This window comes from Sinohyriopsis cumingii, chromosome 8, assembly GCF_028554795.1.
Source record: "Sinohyriopsis cumingii isolate HCF-2022 chromosome 8, ASM2855479v2, whole genome shotgun sequence".
In the NCBI taxonomy this organism is placed as follows: Eukaryota; Metazoa; Mollusca; class Bivalvia; order Unionida; family Unionidae; genus Sinohyriopsis; species Sinohyriopsis cumingii.
In genome coordinates this window covers 116,605,570-116,627,845 of record NC_142968.1, presented here as the reverse complement: position 1 = coordinate 116,627,845, position 22,276 = coordinate 116,605,570, and the positions used below count along the sequence as shown (strand labels likewise).

Genomic DNA, 22,276 nt, shown 5'->3' with positions numbered 1-22,276 from the left:
AATGACGTGAATTATCACGAGACTGACCAGAACGGGGGGTGGGGTGGATTTTCACTAAATACCCGGCGTAGAGAGGGCCGCGGATATCATAGTAGGTAATCAATGGCAGATAAGCGAAAATCTAATAATTAACCTTTAAGTTTGATGGATTTGATCACTGCTTATTCACAAGTGAGAGCTAGTGGCATTTTCGGAAGGCGGACTTGTGTCATCGATGCTGCCCGATATGGTTTATCCAGGACTGTAAGCAGACTCGGACTCGACACACGTTGATTGTGACAAAGCTCCTTCAAATAAATCATATTCAGATCCGGATGCGGAAGGTCTGGGGTTTGAACCCCAGTCGAATCATACCAAAGACTTGTAAAAAGTGGTACAAGCAGCTTCATCGGTTGGCGCTCAGCATTAAGAGGTTAGTGATAGGACTGGTCAGACTGCTGTCAGGATAATGTGACTGGGTGGGACATGACGCCACATGCCTAAGGCATGACGCCTCAGTGCTAGGCATTAATATAAACTGCCTCACTGCAGACATTGTAGCGATGTGACTGAAAAATTATTCAAGGTACGTTAAAAATCCAAATCACACACACACATAGTGAATTCCCAGTATCATCTGTTTTAAAAGGATAACCACAGCGAATTCCTAGTATTATCTGTTTTGAAGGGATAACCACAGTGAATTTCTTGTATTGTCTGTTTTAAAGATATAACCCTAGGAGATTTCCAGTATTTATGTTTACAAGGGATAACCAAAGTTGAATTTCCATTATTGTCTGGTTTCAAGAGATAACCAGAATGGTTTCCTGTCATTGTTTGTTTTATAGGTGTAATTAATGAATTCCAAGTGATATCTGTTTTGAAAAGGATAACAACAATGGATTAACTGTGATGCTTGTTTCAAAGAAATAACCACCATAAATTTACAGTATTAAACATGATACAAATCTAATTTCCGTAACTGATTTTGATTCATCAGGTTTTGAGAAAATAGTTATTTTTAATATGGCTATCAATTCTACAGCAATAAATCTTTTGACAATAGATTTCAATATGTCCCTACACAAACCAAGGGTTAGTCATATTACCAATTTTAAATAGGCTTTAGGATTTAAATACATTGTAAATGGATGTTGATTTTTTTAAATACATTTTCAATATTCTGGATGAAAAAGGAATTGTTGTTTGTTTGCACCATTTTGAATTTAGCACTTGAAGCATTTCAATTAGAAAACTCAAAGAGCTATGATATTTTTATTAATGTGAGATGTTCTCTGAAGTAAAGGAAATTAAAGAATCTGGAGAAAGCCACTGAATTGGGATGGGTGACTGCACACCCATACAGCATGCATCAAACGTTTGGGTAAAACCAGATGCAGAGGTGTTCAGCAAGCAAAATATTGTTGAACCTGCATGTTTCTTCTCCTAGCCTCAAGTATTCAAAGAATTTAGATCTCAGATACTTGCACTCGACTCAGAATTATGTCATTTGATAGGCTAATATTAATTCGTGGACCATTCAGACATCAAAGCAGGAATGTAATCGTGAGGATGATAATCTTGAGGCCTTTTGTTTTTAAAGTGATCCACTGAATCTTCTACTCTGACAAACGTTTGTTTAATCTATTGAACAATAATTGTTACTGCTGTATTCCCAGTACATATTTCCTACATGTGTGCTTATTTCAGGCTAACTATCCAGGACAGCAACCAGGGACACCAGGAAGACCAGGCTACACACAGCAACAACAGGGAAGATACTACTGATGCCAAGATGTGGGCAGCTTTTTAATAGATTTACATAAATTTAAAGTCACAAATTCACACATGAAGAAACAATTATTCACCATTAAATAAAATTTTCTGGACATTTTGTTGCAACATCTTTACCATTCGCATAACGTAGATTTGACTCGTTACTTTGCTGGCAGCCATGTTGGAGGCATCATTGTCAACAAGGTTAAGATTTTAATGAAAGTATCATGTATGTATGTTTATGATAGCCACAACATGGAAGTGATTCCTATTGTCCTGGAGCTGTAAAATTAGTCAATGCTGTCCGTGCCATTTCTCGGTCCTTTAGGCAAGATTTGCTTTAGTGTCAGTCTGTACACAGCTCTAGTGTCCCATAAATAGGAATTGCCAAACAGGTATTGAATCTATCCTCACTAAATAGGGTTCACACATGGCAAAGTTTGGCTACATACATACAAAAGCTATGACACTTTATATCTGTCAGTAACCATGAAGAGCTTCCTATTTCTCTGACTGCTTTCCGCGAACTTCGTCAATACTTCTTTTGGGAGTCAAATATATCCCTACATACAAAGTATTAAATAACGATCCATGTCAGAATCATATTAGAAGTGAACTGTAGGGTCTATATATGGGCTGAATAGATAATGTCCTTGCCGGCTCTGTTTATATCAGCGATATAATGCGGTCCCGATTTCTCGAACTATTTTGGACGAATTTTCATTCAAGTTTTACTACTGTTGGAACATATCCCTAACAGTGAACTTTCATAGGGTGGATGAAATCAGTCCTCTAAGCAGGGGTTCAATTAGTTCAAGTACTTGATAGAATCGGATCACTATGCACCTTCTTTGCAAAGACGGCACCTGTCAGGACCAACCTTTTTGTTCTGGTTACTCTATACGAATTTCATCACGACATGTTTATCTTTTGTGATTGAAAATAACCCTTGAGATATAATCTGAAAGATGGGTCCATGTCAAAATCATTTAAGGAGGGTATAAGTGGAACTGAAATGCATATTTATATAGCAATCGGCTCGGCTAATTTTTTCCTAACATTTCCTTCTGTTTTAGCAGATCCGTGACTGGACAGTGAGCAGCAGAGCGGGTGAACAGCCTCTAACTGACTCACTCTCGAATCGCAAAAATAAGCCTTCCTGAAAATCTCAAAATAAATCGACAAAAGGATCGTGCCGGTGACTGGGGGGGGGGGGGGGGAGGGGGGCAAGAACGCGCCCTCGTTGCTGCTATCAATTTAAAAAAGTTATGTCAAATAATGTCAAACATTGGAGAATCCTATACTGCGAGACTAGCACGAGAACGACGAGAAGAATAAAAAAGTATATATCACTGATAGATGCTGTTAAGGAAAAGCTTCAAGCGCGACAAGAATCTCAAGCTGAATTTGCAGAAGGTACAGAACAATTATTTAAACCCGTTACAAAAGTTACTGAAAGAGTTGTAACGGTTACTGAAGGTCTTCTTCCGGCATTAAAACAAACTGCTGAGCAAACTGGAAAAAATTGCAAAAAGAACTAAACAAACAAAGAAGATTTTTCAAGATCTTCCAACTGAGATAGCTGCTGATCAACCTCCACTCGTCGATGAAGAAATATTTGAAGGTATTGGCAAATTTGTGATGAAATAAGTGATATAAAAGATCGTATACCAGAACCAGAAACAGAAACAGAACAAGCAAGGGCTAAAGTTGATATAAACAATAAATGTACCGAAAAAAATATTTACATCATAAAAGAAACTAAAGACATAGATAAATTAGCTGAGTTTGCCGTGAGAAGTTATGATATGCAAGAAAGAGTTTTAAAATCCGAGTATGCCGATGATGCTATAAGTAGTGATAACTGGTACAAATGGATATTTCGTATACACCATGGAGTTGATCAGGCTAGAAACAGTGATATTAGATATTAGACATATTACATTTGTTAACGTAATAGACACATATATTTTACGGATACAACAACCACAATTACAACTTTCTCTACCGCAGCAACAGAAAAAACAGCAACCTTCTCGATGAGAATCTCCAGAACAATTTTATGATGCACTTACTGGAAGTGGTTTTTCTATCTTGACTACACGAGGAAGTGGTCTTGTTACTTGTTCCAGCAATATCCTCATTGACGTCGAACGACTAAAAGTTATCATAGGAGGAAAACGAGCCGGGAATAATTCTCCAGAAATCATTAATGAAGCAGCTGATATCTGTCGGCGATTGTTCACAGGCGGTGTTATGGATATTAACATTTACCGGGAACTTATCGATGAACTTGATGATGACTACAGTGACTAATTGTCACCATGATTAGATAAATAGTAAATAAATAAGATGATCATACACGATGGTGAACGCAAACCTGTAATGATCAGAGCAGTAAACTCACGATTACCTGAATATGAATCATATTACGGAGAAGGACTTGGTGATATTGTTCAGGGATTATTCAGAGGGATGACTCCAAAGGCAGGACCGATAGCAAAAGAATTATCAATGAAAGCTATCGACGTTATTCGTGAAAAGGCTCCTGGTGCAGATGTTAGTACTGCTGATAAAGCTTTCACGGCAGTCAAGGACAGAATAGTACGACTATTACGAAGAAGGCAGACGGCACAACCAGTAAAATTGACATCCACTGAGGTTATGCCTGCGGATGTCAGTAAAATAATAAATCAAGCCGCAAATCAAAAACTAGCAGCCTTGATAAATCAAGATGTGTCGCCACTAACAGAAAAAGAAAAGGAAAAAAATATAACCGCAAGTCTGATAGCTGGAAGTGGTCTTCGTGCCCGACGCAGACGGTAAATATTCCACGACCACCCCATTTGGAAAAACGTATTATGATAAAATGTTTAAGCGCATTTCTGACCCAGCATTTGACGTAGATGCACCAGTTAGAAAAGATGAGTCTGTACGTGATTATCAGTATTATTCTAATGATGCGCGCACACCCAACGCACGAGGAAGAATTGAATTACAAGTTCAGGTGATCGAGTTGGTTTTGTTAATAATGGCATTATGGCGTTATTCAACAGAGCCACATACTCCATTGATGGAAAGGATATTGAATCATGTCTTGAGAATGTCGATGTTGCCACGACAATACTTGGTCTTGCAAGATCCTCTGACGACTACACAAGATCGGCTGTTCCATCAATGATGTTTGCAAAAGACACATCTGATCGCTCAGAAAACAAAAACTCAAGAATGAATGCAGCTGCAACCGACTTTGCATTAATGAATGAAGATTACAACATGGGGTTTGCCGCACGCCGAGGAATGTTAAACGACAATGAAGAATTTTCATGCGCAATTCCACTGACCCATATTTTGGGATTTTGCAGAAGTGTTAGAAAGGTTATATTTGGCGCCAATCACACTGTAGTACTTGTTAGAAAACCTACTGACGATGATGCAATATCTCATTCTGCTGGAGCTGATGATGGTAAGGTAACACTAACAAAACTGTCCATGTGGATGCCAGTAATGACTCCATCGATTACTGAAGAACAGCGATTATTCTTTCATGAACACAGGTGGTAAATCGATGCTATCATGGCTTACAATGTCCACAGATAGTTCTCCCGTTAACGCTGCTAGTTTGTTCACGTGGCAAATAACATCACAACAGGGAGTGTCAGCACCACGACATATATTTGTTGCGCTTCAGACCAACCGCAGAATAAACAGACAAGAAGGAAAACCAATGGTATTTGACCCATTTATAGTTTCTGAAGTTGCTTTGAGGATAAACGGACATCAAGAACCATCTGAAGAAATACTGCTGGATTTTGAGTATAATCATGTTGCACGTGCATATCATCGATTAGTATCATACATGTGACACATACAAAACATCGATACTGGTTTACAGATATCTCAGCGCGATTTTACAACACTGTATCCGATTTATTACTTCTCGTTGGAACATCTTGATTTATTCAGGAAATCTGTCGTCGATATACACTTTCGAACTCGCATAGCTCTAGTACCACCAGGAACAGCTGGTTCACCGGTTATGTCTGCTGGTGCTAGAGCAATCGCGATCATGCTCAGCGACAAAGTAAAGTTCCTGGAAGGTGTTGGTGATAGAATGAAAGTCGTTGATGCATCAGTGGAAAATATGTAACAATTTAAAAACACGAGTATTATCATAAATGTCATCATATCATCATGTTAGTGTCAGTCTGACTCCTGGTCAGATTAAGAAACGTCAAACTGCATCAGTAAGAAAAACAGGAAATACAATAACTCTAAAAAAAAAGTCAGATTAAGGTGGTCAAAACAAGTTATCGTTGACAGAACGCCAACTTAAACATCTTAATAAAGTCAAATAATCCAAGACTGGAATACGACTTGAACTTTCCACCGGAGCCATCTAAGATGCTGTTAAGATATTTCCACTTCTCGCGTCAATATCAGCATTGATAGCCGCTGAAACTTCAGCCGTTGAAAAAGCGGCCGCGTTAGGTGCTGTTGGAATCGCTGCTGCAATGGCATTAAAAAAAGCAACGGGACTGGGTTTAAGACTTCCAGGAACTCATCTTGGAAAAGGTTTGAGACTTCCAGGAACACTTCGTTAAAAACCAGCGGTGTTACACCTATGTCAAATTTTTATTTACTTGATGCTGAGAAAAAAATAAAAATAAAAAACTTTAGAGGCGTTTTTATGCGCGATCAGTTACCTCAACGACGAAAGAACACCGAGCATTATAAATTATCTTCGTTGATCTCATCAATCCTTAACGATATGACGATATCAGATTCTGAATTTGATACAATACTTAAGATCTACAATGAAGTCATCGATTTAGAAAACCGCCATTCTGGAAAATGGAAATTTAAATAATGACAGAACTACTTCAGCAGATAGCCACAAATACAACCCCAATGAAAACCACGATGATATCAGTAAATTCCACTAACCCTGAGTTCAGTATTAATTTTCCAACCGCGATTCCAGTAGCGGAGACAGCTCTGGCACAGTTGCGAGTGTACTACAGTTGGCCCAATATTAGATCAAGGTCATTCGGTGGATCAAATAATTCGCTGGTGTTTGCAAATAGAAAGAAGATGATGGAACACCCAATTGGCAAATTGTTGGAATACCCATAGGCAGTTGTCAGATCAAACAGATCAATGATGAATTTCAACGTAGAACAAAAACTATCACGAAAAAGAATCCAAGATACCCATAACAGTACACGAACCAACGCTATCGTCCGCAAACGAAATAAATTCACCTGATTACGTCGTTGATATATATATCAGTAATCGATCAGATCTGTGCTAGGATGGCCTGAAGTTGCTCCTGAATACCAAGGACTGCCAGAACCAAAAAAGTCTGATTTTAACAACAAAGAAATGAAATATATAAAGGAACCAGAATACAAAAAAAGATTTTTGGAAAACGAAGATAGTGGATTTCTACTATCCTGGTAATTATCTCCCAAATCCTCAAGAAGCGGTTAAAATATTTATACAAACCCAGACGGCTTTGACGTAATTATAAACGAAGAATATATCAATGAAATGTCAGAAAAAATTAAACATGAACTTTCACGCGTTCTTGGTAATTTAAAAAAATTATTTGTTAGTATTACACAATATTATTATGATGAATTAAAGCAACAAATCATCGAAAAAATACGTTTAAATCACATCATGGACGATATTAAGTTTATTAATTGGCGAATTCGTGAAGAAGTGTTAAAAATTAAAAAGGGGGATTGGGACGTCCATGATTTGAAAAAAAATATTTCCTGATCGTTATAAAATAACCTAACAACATTTGCCGACATTTGTGATACCATCACTTGCAACCAACGAACTGAAAAATCAATTAACGATCTAATCAACGAAAACTTTCCAAAAATACTCGAGTCATAGAGAAAAATAACGCCGCCACCAAGTATTCTCCGATGCAACAATAATCAACACGGTGAAGGCCGTCATATTTCTCCGGGAATTGTAAATATAACCTCACCGATCGCGGTCAGTCTTATTTGTGATGCAGTTGATGGAAGTTATCAGACAAACACTGATGTATCAAATCAAGCGCAGCAGGGATATATATTATATACGTTTACACCGCAAGTACCACCCGGATATCTGATTGTACAAGAACCGATCTATCTACAATGTCATAATCTGCTATTATAAGGAATAAATTTCAAACTAACTGGCCAGAGCAATAATTTATTGACCTTCGTGGAGACGTTTTGAGTCTAAATCTATATGTAAAATCTTAAAAATCTACGATTTTCGAGGATTTTTAATCTTCGAATGTCATCCCCCTTTGATAAAATCAAGGGAGCAGAGCAAACCTGAAAAATGCCACTGAAGAGTTATAGAGATCAAGGCACATTAAAAGCAGTATAAAAAAATTAATCTCCTCCTTTGATTTTTATCCCTAACAGAGTCCTTGATAAAATCAAGGGGGTCGATATTTTTTAACTGACAAATCGACTAAAATCAGTGACAAAAGGACTAATATCTGACATACTTTCACTTTCATTTCCAAGAATGATTATAACTTTCATTTTCATTGACAGTTTCTGACATAACTTTTCTTAATTGTCTTATGCGAGTATAGATTGTCTTTTTCGCCTTCGCCTCATATTCATGAGATAGTTCTAGTCTAATTTTTTCTATTGTGAGAGAGGGAGAGAGAGAAGGATGAATTCCCTCACTTCACTTTCTTTTACTGTAGCCAACGATTGAAACATCCCCCTTGATGTCGTTTTACAAATCTGTATTCTGATAGTAGTGTATATCCACCTTCATATTTACGTTCTTTTAATGTTTCAAAATCAGAACCAATTTTTTTCAGGATTTCGTTCATCAGATATATTTATGCCGTCTTTTTCTAATTTTTTAATAGCATAAATAATATTATTGCTATTTTCGTAATTCATTATATACTAAATATACGTTTGAAAGAAAAATATTTTACACGTTTATGTGAACAGCTAGGTTGCCATATGACATTCTAGCAAGTCCAAAAGGGTGTTTTTTTACACTAAGGACGACACAAGCCCATGCGAGACCTTAGATTGCCATATGACAGTGCAGCAGGCTCAGGGGCATGAAACACAAATCAGATTGTGAGTCCCTAGATTGTCAAACAACAGTCCAGCAGGCTCAGGAGGGCGTGTTTAGTAGAGGACGACACAATACATAAATTTTATCTAAGGAAAAAACATGTGAAACTCTAGATTGCCTTATGACATTCTAGCAGGATCAGGATGATATATTTACAGTAAGGACGGCACAGGATAGCACAATCTTCATCTGAAACCCTAGATTGCCAAATGACATTCTAGCAGGATCAGGTAGTTACAGTAAACCTTAATTCCTTAGATCTAAGGAGGACGGTACAGTACATATAGTATTTACAGTCAGGACGGCACAGGACGGCACAGTACATATAGTATTTACAGTAGGACAGCAAAACCTACACGGGAGACATTCTCTACACTCAACAAATTTTTGCACGCACCCCCAAAATCAATCCTGGGAGAGTGCAAAAAACACAACCACCACGTGTGATATGGTGATATGTTTGTTTGTTGAGTTTCGAGCAATCGGTAGAGGACCCCCAATAATAAAACGGGTTCTATAGTATATAAGGTAACCGATACCTGGAACTCCAGAAATAGCTCACGCGATGGGCGTTGCTTATTTGTTGTTTGTAAATTTATTTTTTCTTAATTATAGTCGCAATATATATATATATATATATATATATATATATATATATATATATATATATATATATATATATATATATATATATATATATATATATATATATATATGAAACAGGAAATCGAACGGATTCAGTAAAATGAGAATATTGCTTCTGAAAACAAAACATCATTTATCCTTAATAAAAGATTACATTTACCTTTACTGACAGTCCTTGATAAAAACAACGGAGATAACTGTCAGCGCTTCAAGTAGATACTTCCTTGAAATACAATGCCAACCGCTCTCTTAAGACCGTAGTCATTTACTTCGGTGTTTGTCGAATCAAAATTACAGTAATAGGTGTTTGATCAAATTTTTCGCTTTTCCAGCCATTAGATTATATGACTTTAGGAACACCTGACCCAAGAAATTCCCGTAAAGACAATTAACCATAAAAAAGATTTATTTACAAATGTCCTGCAATCTATCTTCCTTGATAATGTCAAGGATAAAATCAGGGACAGTGTCAAATGAACAACGATAACTCTATCAACCACATTACATATTCGCGGCAGAGTTATCTCCTTTGATTTTATCAAAGATATTGTTCGTATCGAATACAAACGGGAGGTATTCAAATGAAATCCATTGTTCATACTTGTGTGAAAAGGCCAAATTGATTTTTCATCTGCTACATATTCAACCCCCGGTGGATTGATACCAAAATACTTACCAGCCGCGGTCACTCACTGAAATATTATTTCTTTACGGGTCTCAGTATTTATGGATTTAACTGCCCTCCTTGAAAAAGATTTACATCTCCCAGAATTGCCACGTGCAGACTTCTCACTCTGTGTAATAGCTTGAAGGTTGTGTAAAGAGTTATTGAGTTTTTGTCCGTCAATATGATCGATCACAATACCGTTTTTGATCACCCCGTGAAAAGTCTCGTACCCAAACCTATGATTGTAATACCTCTTCCCCCCAGCGTTGAATCTAAGATAACCAATATTATCAACAGTGCCAACTGGCTTTCTCAGCTGAGTTTCTGATTACACCACCACGAGATGCTTCATAATTCTTGATGATGGGATGTCTGACAAATTCTTTTTGCTCCATTTTATATATAATATTATTTGTCTAAATTATAATTTGTCTTTACAAATCTATCTATATAACCTTCAGGGGTTCTTATAACTTTATCAAGAGCTGAGTCTTTGACGTTGTCCTTGACAGAGTCAACGTTCTTATTTTTTTATCAAAATATCGTTTTAGTTCTCTATATCTTTTACCACCACATTGCACACACAACTGCTTTTTTTCCTCTGACTCCAACACTACACCGTAAGCACGGTTTTGGACCAAGACTCCCCCTCTTCACACTGTGTAAATGTCCGCAGAATTCATTTACGCAAGATTTGTTACAGTGAGTTGAAGACCCTATTATCAACCACTTGCATTGATTCTTTATTTGAGTCATTGTATATATAATATTTTTTATTTCAATACTTGTCTAAAATATAATATGGAGAAGTTTGAGAAATTATCCACAATCGAACCCTGGGAAACTTCGTTTCCTGAATATAGATTCGATCTTGACAGAAGAGCCCAAGAATTTCGTGATGATGGGGCAGCTCACGTATGGTCGACATTCAAAATTACACGCAATGACAAAGTCATCGACAAAGGTGTCGACAAAGTCATCGATGCTACAATGAACGATGAGAGGGCGAAAAAGATTATTGATTATCTCAACGATCAAAGATAATTTTTCAGAATGAAGTTTATTGCGCTAGCAGAAACAGATTCCGCTGAGTGGATTAGCCGTGACAAACATGATCCTTTTTGTTTCATAATGGAAAAACCGCTGTGCTAAGTAAAAATTCCAAGCCAGGAATGTTGATTGGTATTGATAACCCATATTACGAACGAGCGTAACCTATGACAGCAGTTATTTATGGAATTTATCAACTAAATGATAAACAAAGCTGAATTGTGTAGCTGAACAAGTAATCGAACATTTTAAAAACTCGATGCGTTGAAATGGGTTAAAGGATATACGATGTGAAAATATAAACAAATGGGCTCAATTAGTTAAGGATACCGGAGCTACAATAAATGATGTCGCCGAGTTAGGAAGTAAAGTAAAATTTCCAATACAAGTAAAAACGATAACCGTAGAGATTTTATACGAATCAAAGAGTAAGTCGAAGGGAGTTCCAATTTAAATTGTTGATAATAATGCGCATGCGTGGACTAAAGATGTAACAATATTTCCACGAGATCGAACCGCAAGATTTTTATCAAGGAGATATGTTTGATTTTATTCACGAAATAAGTAAAAACGATCCTGTATCAGTATGGCTATTTAAGAGTTCCGATGATGAAAAATATGATCAATTTGTACGACCTAACGGCGAAATATATCGTAAAGAATCTCTCCACGAAGAAATCATAAATCTTGCGCAGAAAGTTTCATCGCAGAATATTGAGCAATTACTAAATAATTATTTCACCGTTCCGTCAGTTGCTGATCACTTTGCAAGAGAGAAAAATTCGTGGAAGCCAACACGATTTGAATTTCAAGAAGACGTGCAGCTGAGCTGCGGTCAATACGTACAAAGACTACAAAGATGTTATCTCGGTTGATATGGTCGCGTGTTATCCTGGAAGTTTTCTTGGTTACGGAGAGCGTTCTAGATATTTTAAAACATTTGGAAACCCCACAAACGAAATGACTAGAGTATTGATAAATGGACCACTACCTGATTTTGATCTAACTGGATTCACTCCTATTGTATCAATCGAGTTTGCTAAAGGTCTTCATCCGATCTGTTATATTTGGTTTGGTAGGCATTTTTCAGAAAAACGTTGGGCACCAATAGTTTTATTTGCGATATATGCTCGATGCAGCGATATTGATATCGTTGATTGTAAGTGAAGCAATTATATCATACCGTCCTCAGACCGAAGTTTGGTTACCACCACCTGATGATGATACAACCGCAAAGGATCTCGGTAGAATAATAATCAGTAAATTTACTCAAGGCGGGGCATACGATCATAAACGACATTATACACGATTAATTCTAGACGATGCTGAATATGATTTTATAATCGCCGATGCAACAAAGAGAGATATATTTGTAAGTCGAGAAAACGCTTACTTGTCTAACGGAACACAGTTAGGTACAATTATTGGTCATATTGATGATGTGTCACCTCAGTTTACTCATTTAAGATCCTCAATGCTCGCTTATGTTTCTATAAATTTATTATCGATGATAAATAGATTCCCTATCACCGCGGTGATTCGGATTCGTTTTATATCGAAAAAATTTACAGAATTACTGACTCAATTTACTGCTTATGATGCATCGTGGGGTAAATGGAAAAAAACCCCAATAAATGTTATATAATTTTTTTCAAAATATTTATTAAAAAAATAATGAGATATCAGAATTATCATCTGCACCGTCCGTGTATGAACCAGTATCCAGTCACAAGACTTTATCTAAACGGACCGGGAGGTTCTGATAAAACATCTCAAGGGATCGAATTATTTCGACAGAATTCGGATGATATGGTTGTTTTAACACCTACACACAGACTCGTAGAAGAAATGAGAGAACGAGAAGTAAAATCATGTGCTTATCTTAGCTCTTCTCGATGGAAGGGAAACGCATGGACTCCTGATCGAATGGGAGAGAAATATATTCCAAGGATCATCATTTGGATTGAGATATGTACAGTATCTTTAGATACATTAAAAATGTTTCTCTATTGGCTGTTGTTGAAAAATACAGATGTGATAACAACAGAATAATTATTGTACAAGTTGTAATTGTATAATGTTGTGGCGATATTAAAATAATGATCCAAGACAATTTACCGTGGATAGAAAAGATAGTAGTCTTGGTTATACACGCGAAAATGTGATGTTGACCTGTCTTGAGTGTAATCGACGTAGGGGTTCTATTTAAGTGATCGCGGTGTTAATTGTGTGTCTTCAGGAATTACTTGTAATTGTTCACGTGTAAATCCACGTTGAGGAGCAGTTGAATCTAGTCTGTAGATTGCGGATCTACCCGTGGATCTTACCAGATTGGAAATTGTATGTGTCGTATTACTCCAGATAGGATCAGTTGCTCTTTTTTTACCACTTCAGGTTCACCGGGTTCATATAAATATCTTACAGTCACATTATCCAGCACTGGTTGTTTTGAAAAATCACGTCGTTGTACGGATATATTTTTTGGGGGTAATTACATTAATAGGTTTCATGGCAGTTGTTCGAGTAATTTCATTATTTAATGCAGCTATCACACTTGGTAATCTTGCAACCCATTCGCGAGATCTTTTGTCTTGAATTATTTCCTTCTCATACTGATATCCAAACAATCTCTCAGCAAGCATTCGATTAAATCGTTCAATAATTGCCTGATCACGATGAATTGCAGTATGTCCTCGTCGTATTTTGACGTTATGTTGTTTCATCAATGATTATACTACGCACTGAAATTATTTGCCAGGATTAACTTGTAGCAGCTGTCGCCATCATAGACTACCAAGTCGATAAATTCGTTCAAACGCAGAAGCTACTTCAGTTGTTGTTTTAGTTAGTATAGTTAGTAGCGGCTCTGCTTCTTTATATCTACTTGCAACATCAACGACAGTTAACGCGTATTTGTATGTTACACAACGTCTTCCAATTTTGATAATATCGTGTGGTAAAAATAAAATATCAGAGTGATGAACTTCAATAGGAACGCTAAATCAAAATGTGCCTACTGTATTGTTTTAAGCGGTGGTAGATAAAATTTGCCATATTGCCTGTCGTGCTAACCATTTTTCAGCAGTAGAACGTTCGACACCTGCTGCTTAAGCGAGTTTACTACTTGCTGCTCTACCTTTGCAATATCCTCTTGGGCTATAATAAATCGACTCCATTATAATAATAATCGGTTGATTAATTATCAGCTCCCAATACAAGCTTACTTTTCATCGCAGATTTCACCAACCAATTATCTAATGATTCTTTGAAAGATTTATTTTTTGTGGAATTTAGCGCATAAATTAATTTTACATCTGCAATATGTCTATCTTGTAGGTTTTTACTTTTATGAGCTACATCATGAGCGTAACACGCTTGATCAATAGCATCTACTGGATATTGACCTGGTTTTGGCTGATCTTGATTATCAAGCCTGATATCAAGTCGAGTACCAGGACCACAGTAATTATATCGTGGAAGATGTTTTTCTCCTGGATATTTCGCCCATGGAGTTCCTGGCAACTTTGTTAACTGGGCGGCAATATCACCTCCTTTTTTTAAACTCCGCCTTTTGAAAAAAAATTTAAATTTCTTTGTACCACATCGTTCACACTTACCTGTAACTGCTGATCTGTTATTTTGTGTTGTAATAGTTGTTAGTCCGCTTGTGTAGGTACGCGACCTGCATTTTACACAATGTAAATCCATATTATTTATTATATTTCTACAACATGGATGTAATTGATTTTCGGCGACACGAAAGCAAGAGCCCGTCAGGCATCATCCAGCGCTACCAAATTCTATCCGAATGATCATAATAGGTCCATCTGGAAGTGGTAAAACGCAACTGCTGCTTAATTTGATAATGAGATGGCTCAAATGGGACAAGTTGTATTTAGTAACTCCGTCTGTAGATGACCAGCGATGCTACGATGTACTTAAAGACTTTAATGAAAACGCAAAGTTGTTGGATGAAAACGGTGATGATGTTATTGAATTTATTACTGACATTAATGAAACGCCATCTGTAGATGATATTGATGGATTTTTTTAATAATTTAGTTGTATACGACGATGCAATGCTGGATAAGCAATCAAATCCTGCTAGAATATTTTCACGCGGTAGACATAAAAACACAGATGTAATTTATGTTACACAGCGATATACACAAACACCAAAAATGACCAGAGATAACTGCAATATTTTAGCTGTATTTAATAGTGTTGATACACATACTTTGCGAAATATTCATCAGACTTGGTGCAGCGGAGATATGGACATAATTAAGTTTGAATTTTTTGTTAGTCAGGCTCAGTTATCCCCGCATGGATTTATAACAATAAACTTGCATGGGCCACGATCGCGTTACCGTATAGGTCTTGAGAAAATTTTTGGATAGTAGCAGCAACGAGGGCGCTGTGTTGCCCCCCCCCCCCGTCACCGCTGCGATCTTTTTTGCGACTTTTTTGTGATTTTCAGGAAGGCTTATTTTTGCGATTCGAGAGTGAGTCAATTAGAGGCTGTTCACCCTCTCTGCTGCTCAGTGTCAAATAGGGGTTCAGATGAAAATATTTTAAGGAAGGGTTCACGTCATTGAAAATTTTAATATAATGGGTCATTTCTTTGTATCCAGTTTTATTTATCTGGTACTATGAACACTCGTATTTCTCTCTTTGAGGTAGACTAATTGCTTCATCAAAATATATTATAGGGGATGCCCTATGGAGTGAATGCCATGAACAGTGTTTAAATCTGTCGCATGTTTGAATAGACAATAAGTAATTGGTAACATATTCCTGATTAAATCGGGAATAAGGAATACATAACCAACTCGATGTCAGAATGTGTGAATCTGGATTCAGTAATAGGTTACTTATTCTTTATTGAATTGGTAACTGGTTACTTATCCCTTCTTGAATTAGTAACTGGTTACTTATTCCTTATTGAATCGGGAATATCGACTAAGTAACCAACTTGATTTTTGTAATGAGTGTAAAATCGCCGATTAGTCAGTGTGTAATAATTTTGTAATAATTTTATTATCTCTGATTCATTTATATTTCTCAATTGCTTACACATGCAAACATACACAATACTTGTTCGTAATGAAAAAAAATCAATTTACAGAAATCTTTACAAAATGATATATATAAATATAGCTGTCGAAAATGTATTTACAGCCTAACAATTTCCTTTCTCAGTTTGAGAAATTTTAGCCGGTTTCTTTGATTCATACAGATTAGAAAAATACCTTTCACACACTTACATACACAGAGGCACATAAGTAGTAATCTTGAGAGGAAGTGTTTTCAAAACAATGCATGGTACAGATTATTAAATTGTGCATTATTTCTCCATGTATATTTTGCATAGAACTTAAAGTGATGCTCATATTGGCAAGGGATTAGAAATGCATTACACCTTTCGTCCATCACTTGAGAAGGATGGTTTACCAATTCTATTAATGATAATAGTTAAGTCTTGTTATTGACAAAAATGTTTTGATATATGACCTATACGCTCAGCAATACAATATCTTGCAAACTTCAGTCTGTTATTATTTTGAAAATAACATAAAAAGAGAACCTTAGAAACAATTATGGTCATACCCGCCAACCCCCTTCCCCTCCGCACTCATCAAAACACACACACACACACACACACATATATATATATATATATATATATATATATATATATATATATATATATATATATATATATATATATATATATATATATATATAATTGTCCATCAGAATTATGTAAATATTAGGCCGATGAATAAGCCCCTCATCCGTGATGATATTGGTATCATCGATCAGTATCAATCAGATCGGGGGTGGGGGGTTGGGGTTGATTTATCGGACTAGGTCAATATCAGTTAGTGCTGTTCCAAACCTATCTTGTACCACGTTGATTACAAATGTAATATTTCATCGCTTCTAACTGAAAATAAATACAAAATGATATATAAAGAGATACCGTATCAAGTCGCATGAAGTTAACGCTGAAGAAGATCAAGATCAACCCGTTGTTGTAACATGTAACATCTAACAATTTATTCCTTGTAGATTAGATGGATATTTGTGTTGTGTTTAATAAACACTATTTTGCTTCATTGTTTACAGATGAGATCACATGAACGCAGGATTAGGTCCACGTATAATTAAATGCAGTATTGGTATTCAAAAGACTAGTAAAAAAGGATGTAACGTAATCAAAACTCCTCGAGATCATTGAAACTCCCGAAACACCCCGTGACTGACGTTACAATGCGTTACAAAACAAATCAAAATGGAGGGTATTAGGGGAGCACTGCGTACGTTGTACTCATTGCGGTAGATTTCAATATACGACAATATGATTGGTGGATAGCAGAGGTTAGGGTGCGAAGGCCAAGATAGGTCACTTCGGTTTAATACAAGGAAGTTAAATGAGTACAGTTAGCAGCCATTACGCATTCATACATACCTTATGTTAGAGTGTAGAACTGAACTTAATTATTGGATTACAGGAAGGAAATCATATCAGAATATCACCAGTCTAGTAAGTGTTACATGAAGTATGGCAGAAGAAATGTTAAGTACAACAAATGAAGAACCAACGTGTCCTATTTGTATCGGAAGGCTCAAGGTACCTCGGACTCTAACGTGTTTACACACGTTCTGTCAGCATTGTTTGTCTTCTTACATTGTAACCTCTGATTACACAGTGGGAGATAAGCCTTGTTTTAACTGTCCTGTGTGCCGTAGACCCACGTATCCTCCTGTTGCTGAAGGTAAGGGTCCGAAGGAATGGGCGAGTCTCTTTCCCCAAAATACAGCTCTACTTGCCTTACTTGGAGAGGAGAAAGTGCAAGTAAACTATCTGTGTGACCCTTGTTCGTCTGAAGAAAATTCCGTTATAGCGATGGGGTGTTGTGTTGAATGTAAGGAATACTTGTGTGAAAGTTGCATAAATTTCCATAAGAGAGTAAGGGCTGTAAAATCGCACAGGGTTTTGACCATGGATGAACTTTCAAAAACTCCTGATGTCATCATGAATTTGAATTTATCTTCCAACTGTGCTATGCATAATGACAAAGAAATAGAATACTTTTGCAGGGATCATAAAACTGTTTGCTGTGTTAAATGCTCTATCATTGATCACAGAAGCTGTAATGAAATGGTGGATTTGAAAACTAACGCCAAATCAGCCCTTGACGAGGATCCACGAGACATTATTGAAATATTAACTCGAACCGATGAATATTTAATGAACCATATACAAGCAAACAAAAGTAATATAAAGCGATTAGAGACCCAAACAAGTGAAATTCTTTCTACCATCAAAAATGCTCGCGAACAAGTTAACAAACTTTTCGATATTATAGAAAAGGACGTTGAGCAGAAGGTGAGACAAATCTACAAGGAAGAGGCCATAAAGTGCAACGATCTGAATCACCAGTGCCAGTCACTACTGGCCGCTGTCCAGGACTCTCGCCAGTTGCTGGACGCTATCCTCCGATTGGGGAACGAGACCCAGGTGTTCCTTACCGCACAGCAAATCAAAACGCATCTGACCAATTATAGGGAACAAATAATGAAGAAGTACGTGAATACAGAGTCAATGGATATCACACTCACCCTCCATAACAATTTGAAGACACTGATGTCCCTTGCTGATGATCAGCTTGCTACTGTCCAAACCAAGGTCAATGTAGTCAGACTTTGTTTGGATGGAATCTTCAGAACACCGACATTAGATTCAGTCATAGAGATAAAGAGTCCCAGCGGTGGATTTACACCATGTTACAGAGGTTCAGTCTGGTTGCCCAATGGTTCCATACTGCTTAGTGACTGGGTGAATAGCACGTGTTGTCTGTACAGCCCTGAGCACACACTCCTCTCAGACTACACACTGCAAGATCTATGGGATGTGTGTTTGATAGGAAATGTTGAAGTAGCTGTAACTATACCTAGGGAGAAGAAGATCCAGTTCCTGACCTGCACTGCCCCACTCACACCAACCCGTAGCTTTACTACCAGGTATTACTGTGATGGGATTGCTGCTCTTAGCGGGGACAAGTTGGTAATCTCTGGATTTAACAATCCTGGTAATGGACACTACTACTGGAGTATCCTGACCACACAGGGAAAGGAAGAGTACTATCACGAGATTGACCAGAAGGGAGAACCATATACCTATCTAGCTGTCAACGAGTCAAAGACACGACTCTGTATGTCATGTTATGACACCAATACCGTGTATTGCTTTGGACTGGATGGACTGTTATACTTCGTCTACAAGAGTGAGAATTTAATGAGACCCGTGGGTATAGGCGTTGACAGAGACGATACTGTATATGTGGCAGGATATGCATCAAATAACATTCACCAGCTTCTGCCGAATGGTAATCTTATTCAGATCATTAAAACCGGAATACCAGAATGTCCTTGGAAATTGACCTTCAATAAAAGTGGTAATAAATTCCTCCTTACCAATTATGGTGACAAGAAAAACAAGTGTCAGATTTTTGTCTTTAAATAGTTCTGACTGCCGATATTTATTCTCGATATATTATGTCCAGAATTTCCGGCAATCCCTATAATTTATATAAATCGCTATAAAATGACCATATCTTTTAAAATAAGATATTATTTTAATCTTTAATTTGGTCACAAAACCCTATAATATCACTGTATGTTTTCTTGCAAATCGTAATGCAAATAACGGAGAAAAAGAACTTATGATGATTCATTATAATATTGCACTCAATACAAAAGTTGCGGTAATGGATCATGAAGGTTTACATTATTTTATTGCATTATGTTATTAATATCGGTTAATTTGTATGTAATTTTAGCACATCATTATCCATATATCTTAAGATTTTTTCATAAAATCCCCATTTTTGCCCCCGAATATTTCAGACCGAACGCTCTTTAAAATGCCTATGAGTTTGGAAAACATGGCTAGGAGACCAGTATCCAAATTTTGTTTACTTTATAATCCCGTATGCAATTGTCAATTAAATCATGACTAAGTTTACTGCTATGTCTTTTTACTATTGGATGAAATAAATAACATAAAATAAACTGGAAAAAAGATCTCATATTGTTCATTAATAAAATATAAACCCTAAATTTATTCAGTTTTTCTCCATATAAATAATATAAATTTACTTCAGAATGTTTATCTAATGAGGCACCAAACGTGGATTGTAGAGTAGCATGCAACTGACCCATCTCTCTCTCTCTCTCTCTCTCTCTAATCATCCAAACCGTATTTCACAGCCACGATGGGAGTAATATATGTATCTATCTATGTATCTATTAACATACTTTCTGGCCTACCTATCTTCCAATCTAACCAATCTACCTTTTTTGCCATCTATCTGTCTGTATATTGTTACAATATCGTACTTGTGTAGAAGGCTGAAAACTTGACAGCAAAAGCGAAGGCAAATGAAAAGCAACAACGATAACGATACTGACAATATCAATTACTGATAGACATATTTCTGGGGAAAAGTCGGTGGTAAAATAAACCCGTTTCAGGAAGCGACAAATGAATCGATAATTCTTGACTCATGCAAGTTTTCAAATTACTAAAATTCCAAAACAAAGTTAGGAAATTTTAAAACTGAAATTGATGTAAAAACCAACCAAACAATATACTCTTAGAGTTGTATGTATGTACCGTACGAAAACGACAAGAAGAACAAAAAGGATATACATGTATCAAAAATTTAGATATAAATTGCAGTTTTTATGGTCCTGACCCAATGATATTTAAAATAAATGTTTGAGAGCTTGGGTAAATGCATAGAACCGGGCCCACTAAAAATGGATCTACTCCGCGAAATTTCGCAATGATAATTATGATTATTAATAATACATATTATATTGCATGAACAATACATACGAAATCTTGCTATTACCAGAATCGGTTTTAAAAAAAAGAAGAAAAAAAAATGGGAAAAAAAACCAAAACGAACGACTACAATTTCATAGTGGCTAGTTTCATATTTAAATTACCGGATGTTGTAAACATCTTTTTATTAATCAGCGTAATATGTTCTAAGGCAGATTTTTGTAAAACACGCGTATACCTGCCCTTGACCGTTTTGACCTTCACCCCGAAGATTCAGCCTCTTGGGTAGATTCCTTTGGGTAAGTTCTAGGGCGGGTATCTCAAAAGTTTGTATTCAATGATCCAGAAGCTATGTTGCGGTGGTGGGGGGGGGGGCGGCTGGGCGGCTGGGCTACTCATGCACATAAAGTTTATACGTGGCGATAGTGTGGAGATCTCAATATTGTTGTCAAAGTTATGACACAGGGTATAAGGCGGTGCATGTGTCAATGGATGCTGGGGTCAAAATCAATGGTATGCACTAAATTATCCTTCCATACCCAGTAAGTGTACATTTGGTTCAAGAGTGGGAATCTCGATAAGTTTATATTATAACACAAGGGTTATGTTATTCGGGATAGGCGAAATCCTGGGGCATCGTCCAGGGGTGATAGTTTTTGTGTTTGATTCTTGAGTCTGTGAGAATATATATATCACCTCTCAAAGAAGTGAGACATAACTCGGGAGCTGCTTGAAATTTATTTAAAATCACTCCTTCCCCCTAAACCGACTCTCAGGGCGTGATCAAGATTCCTTAAGTGTTGGTACGGTCTGCAGACATATGAATATCATCAGTCACATTTTCATACGTTTACCTTTAACGGTTTAGGAGCAGACCAAATTACAGTAAACACTTACAGGAGAACGTTTCACTATATTAAAGAAAACAAACATAGTGTATAACAATGACAGATCAAAAAATGCTACCACTAAACCATTTTCTTCCATTTGATGCTAACTGCCATTCGGTCTGGGAAAGCAAGGAAACGGTAAGGGTGGAGGGTAGAGGGGCTGTTGACTGAGATGTTAAACACGTTAAAACATATTGCTTTAATATCAACCTATTTCAATCTAGAAACTTCTCACCTGGATGGAGAGAAAGAGTCATGCGTCTAATACACGAAAGGTGCTCAGAT

The 22,276-nt window shown here is 36.8% G+C and overlaps 1 protein-coding gene across 1 annotated transcript in view; it reads left to right on the top strand.

Moving 5' to 3' along the window:
• Positions 1-20,335, top strand: part of LOC149794468 (uncharacterized) — a 77,021-nt gene extending 56,686 nt beyond the window's left edge. Inside the window, exons 4-5 of the mRNA XM_089969118.1 lie at positions 4,812-5,036; positions 17,810-20,335. Of these exons, the coding sequence (XP_089825244.1) occupies positions 4,812-5,036; positions 17,810-19,775 (2,191 nt within the window). The 3' untranslated portion in view covers positions 19,776-20,335. The remainder of the gene's footprint in view (positions 1-4,811; positions 5,037-17,809) is intronic.
• The last annotated feature ends 1,941 nt before the right edge of the window (positions 20,336-22,276 follow it).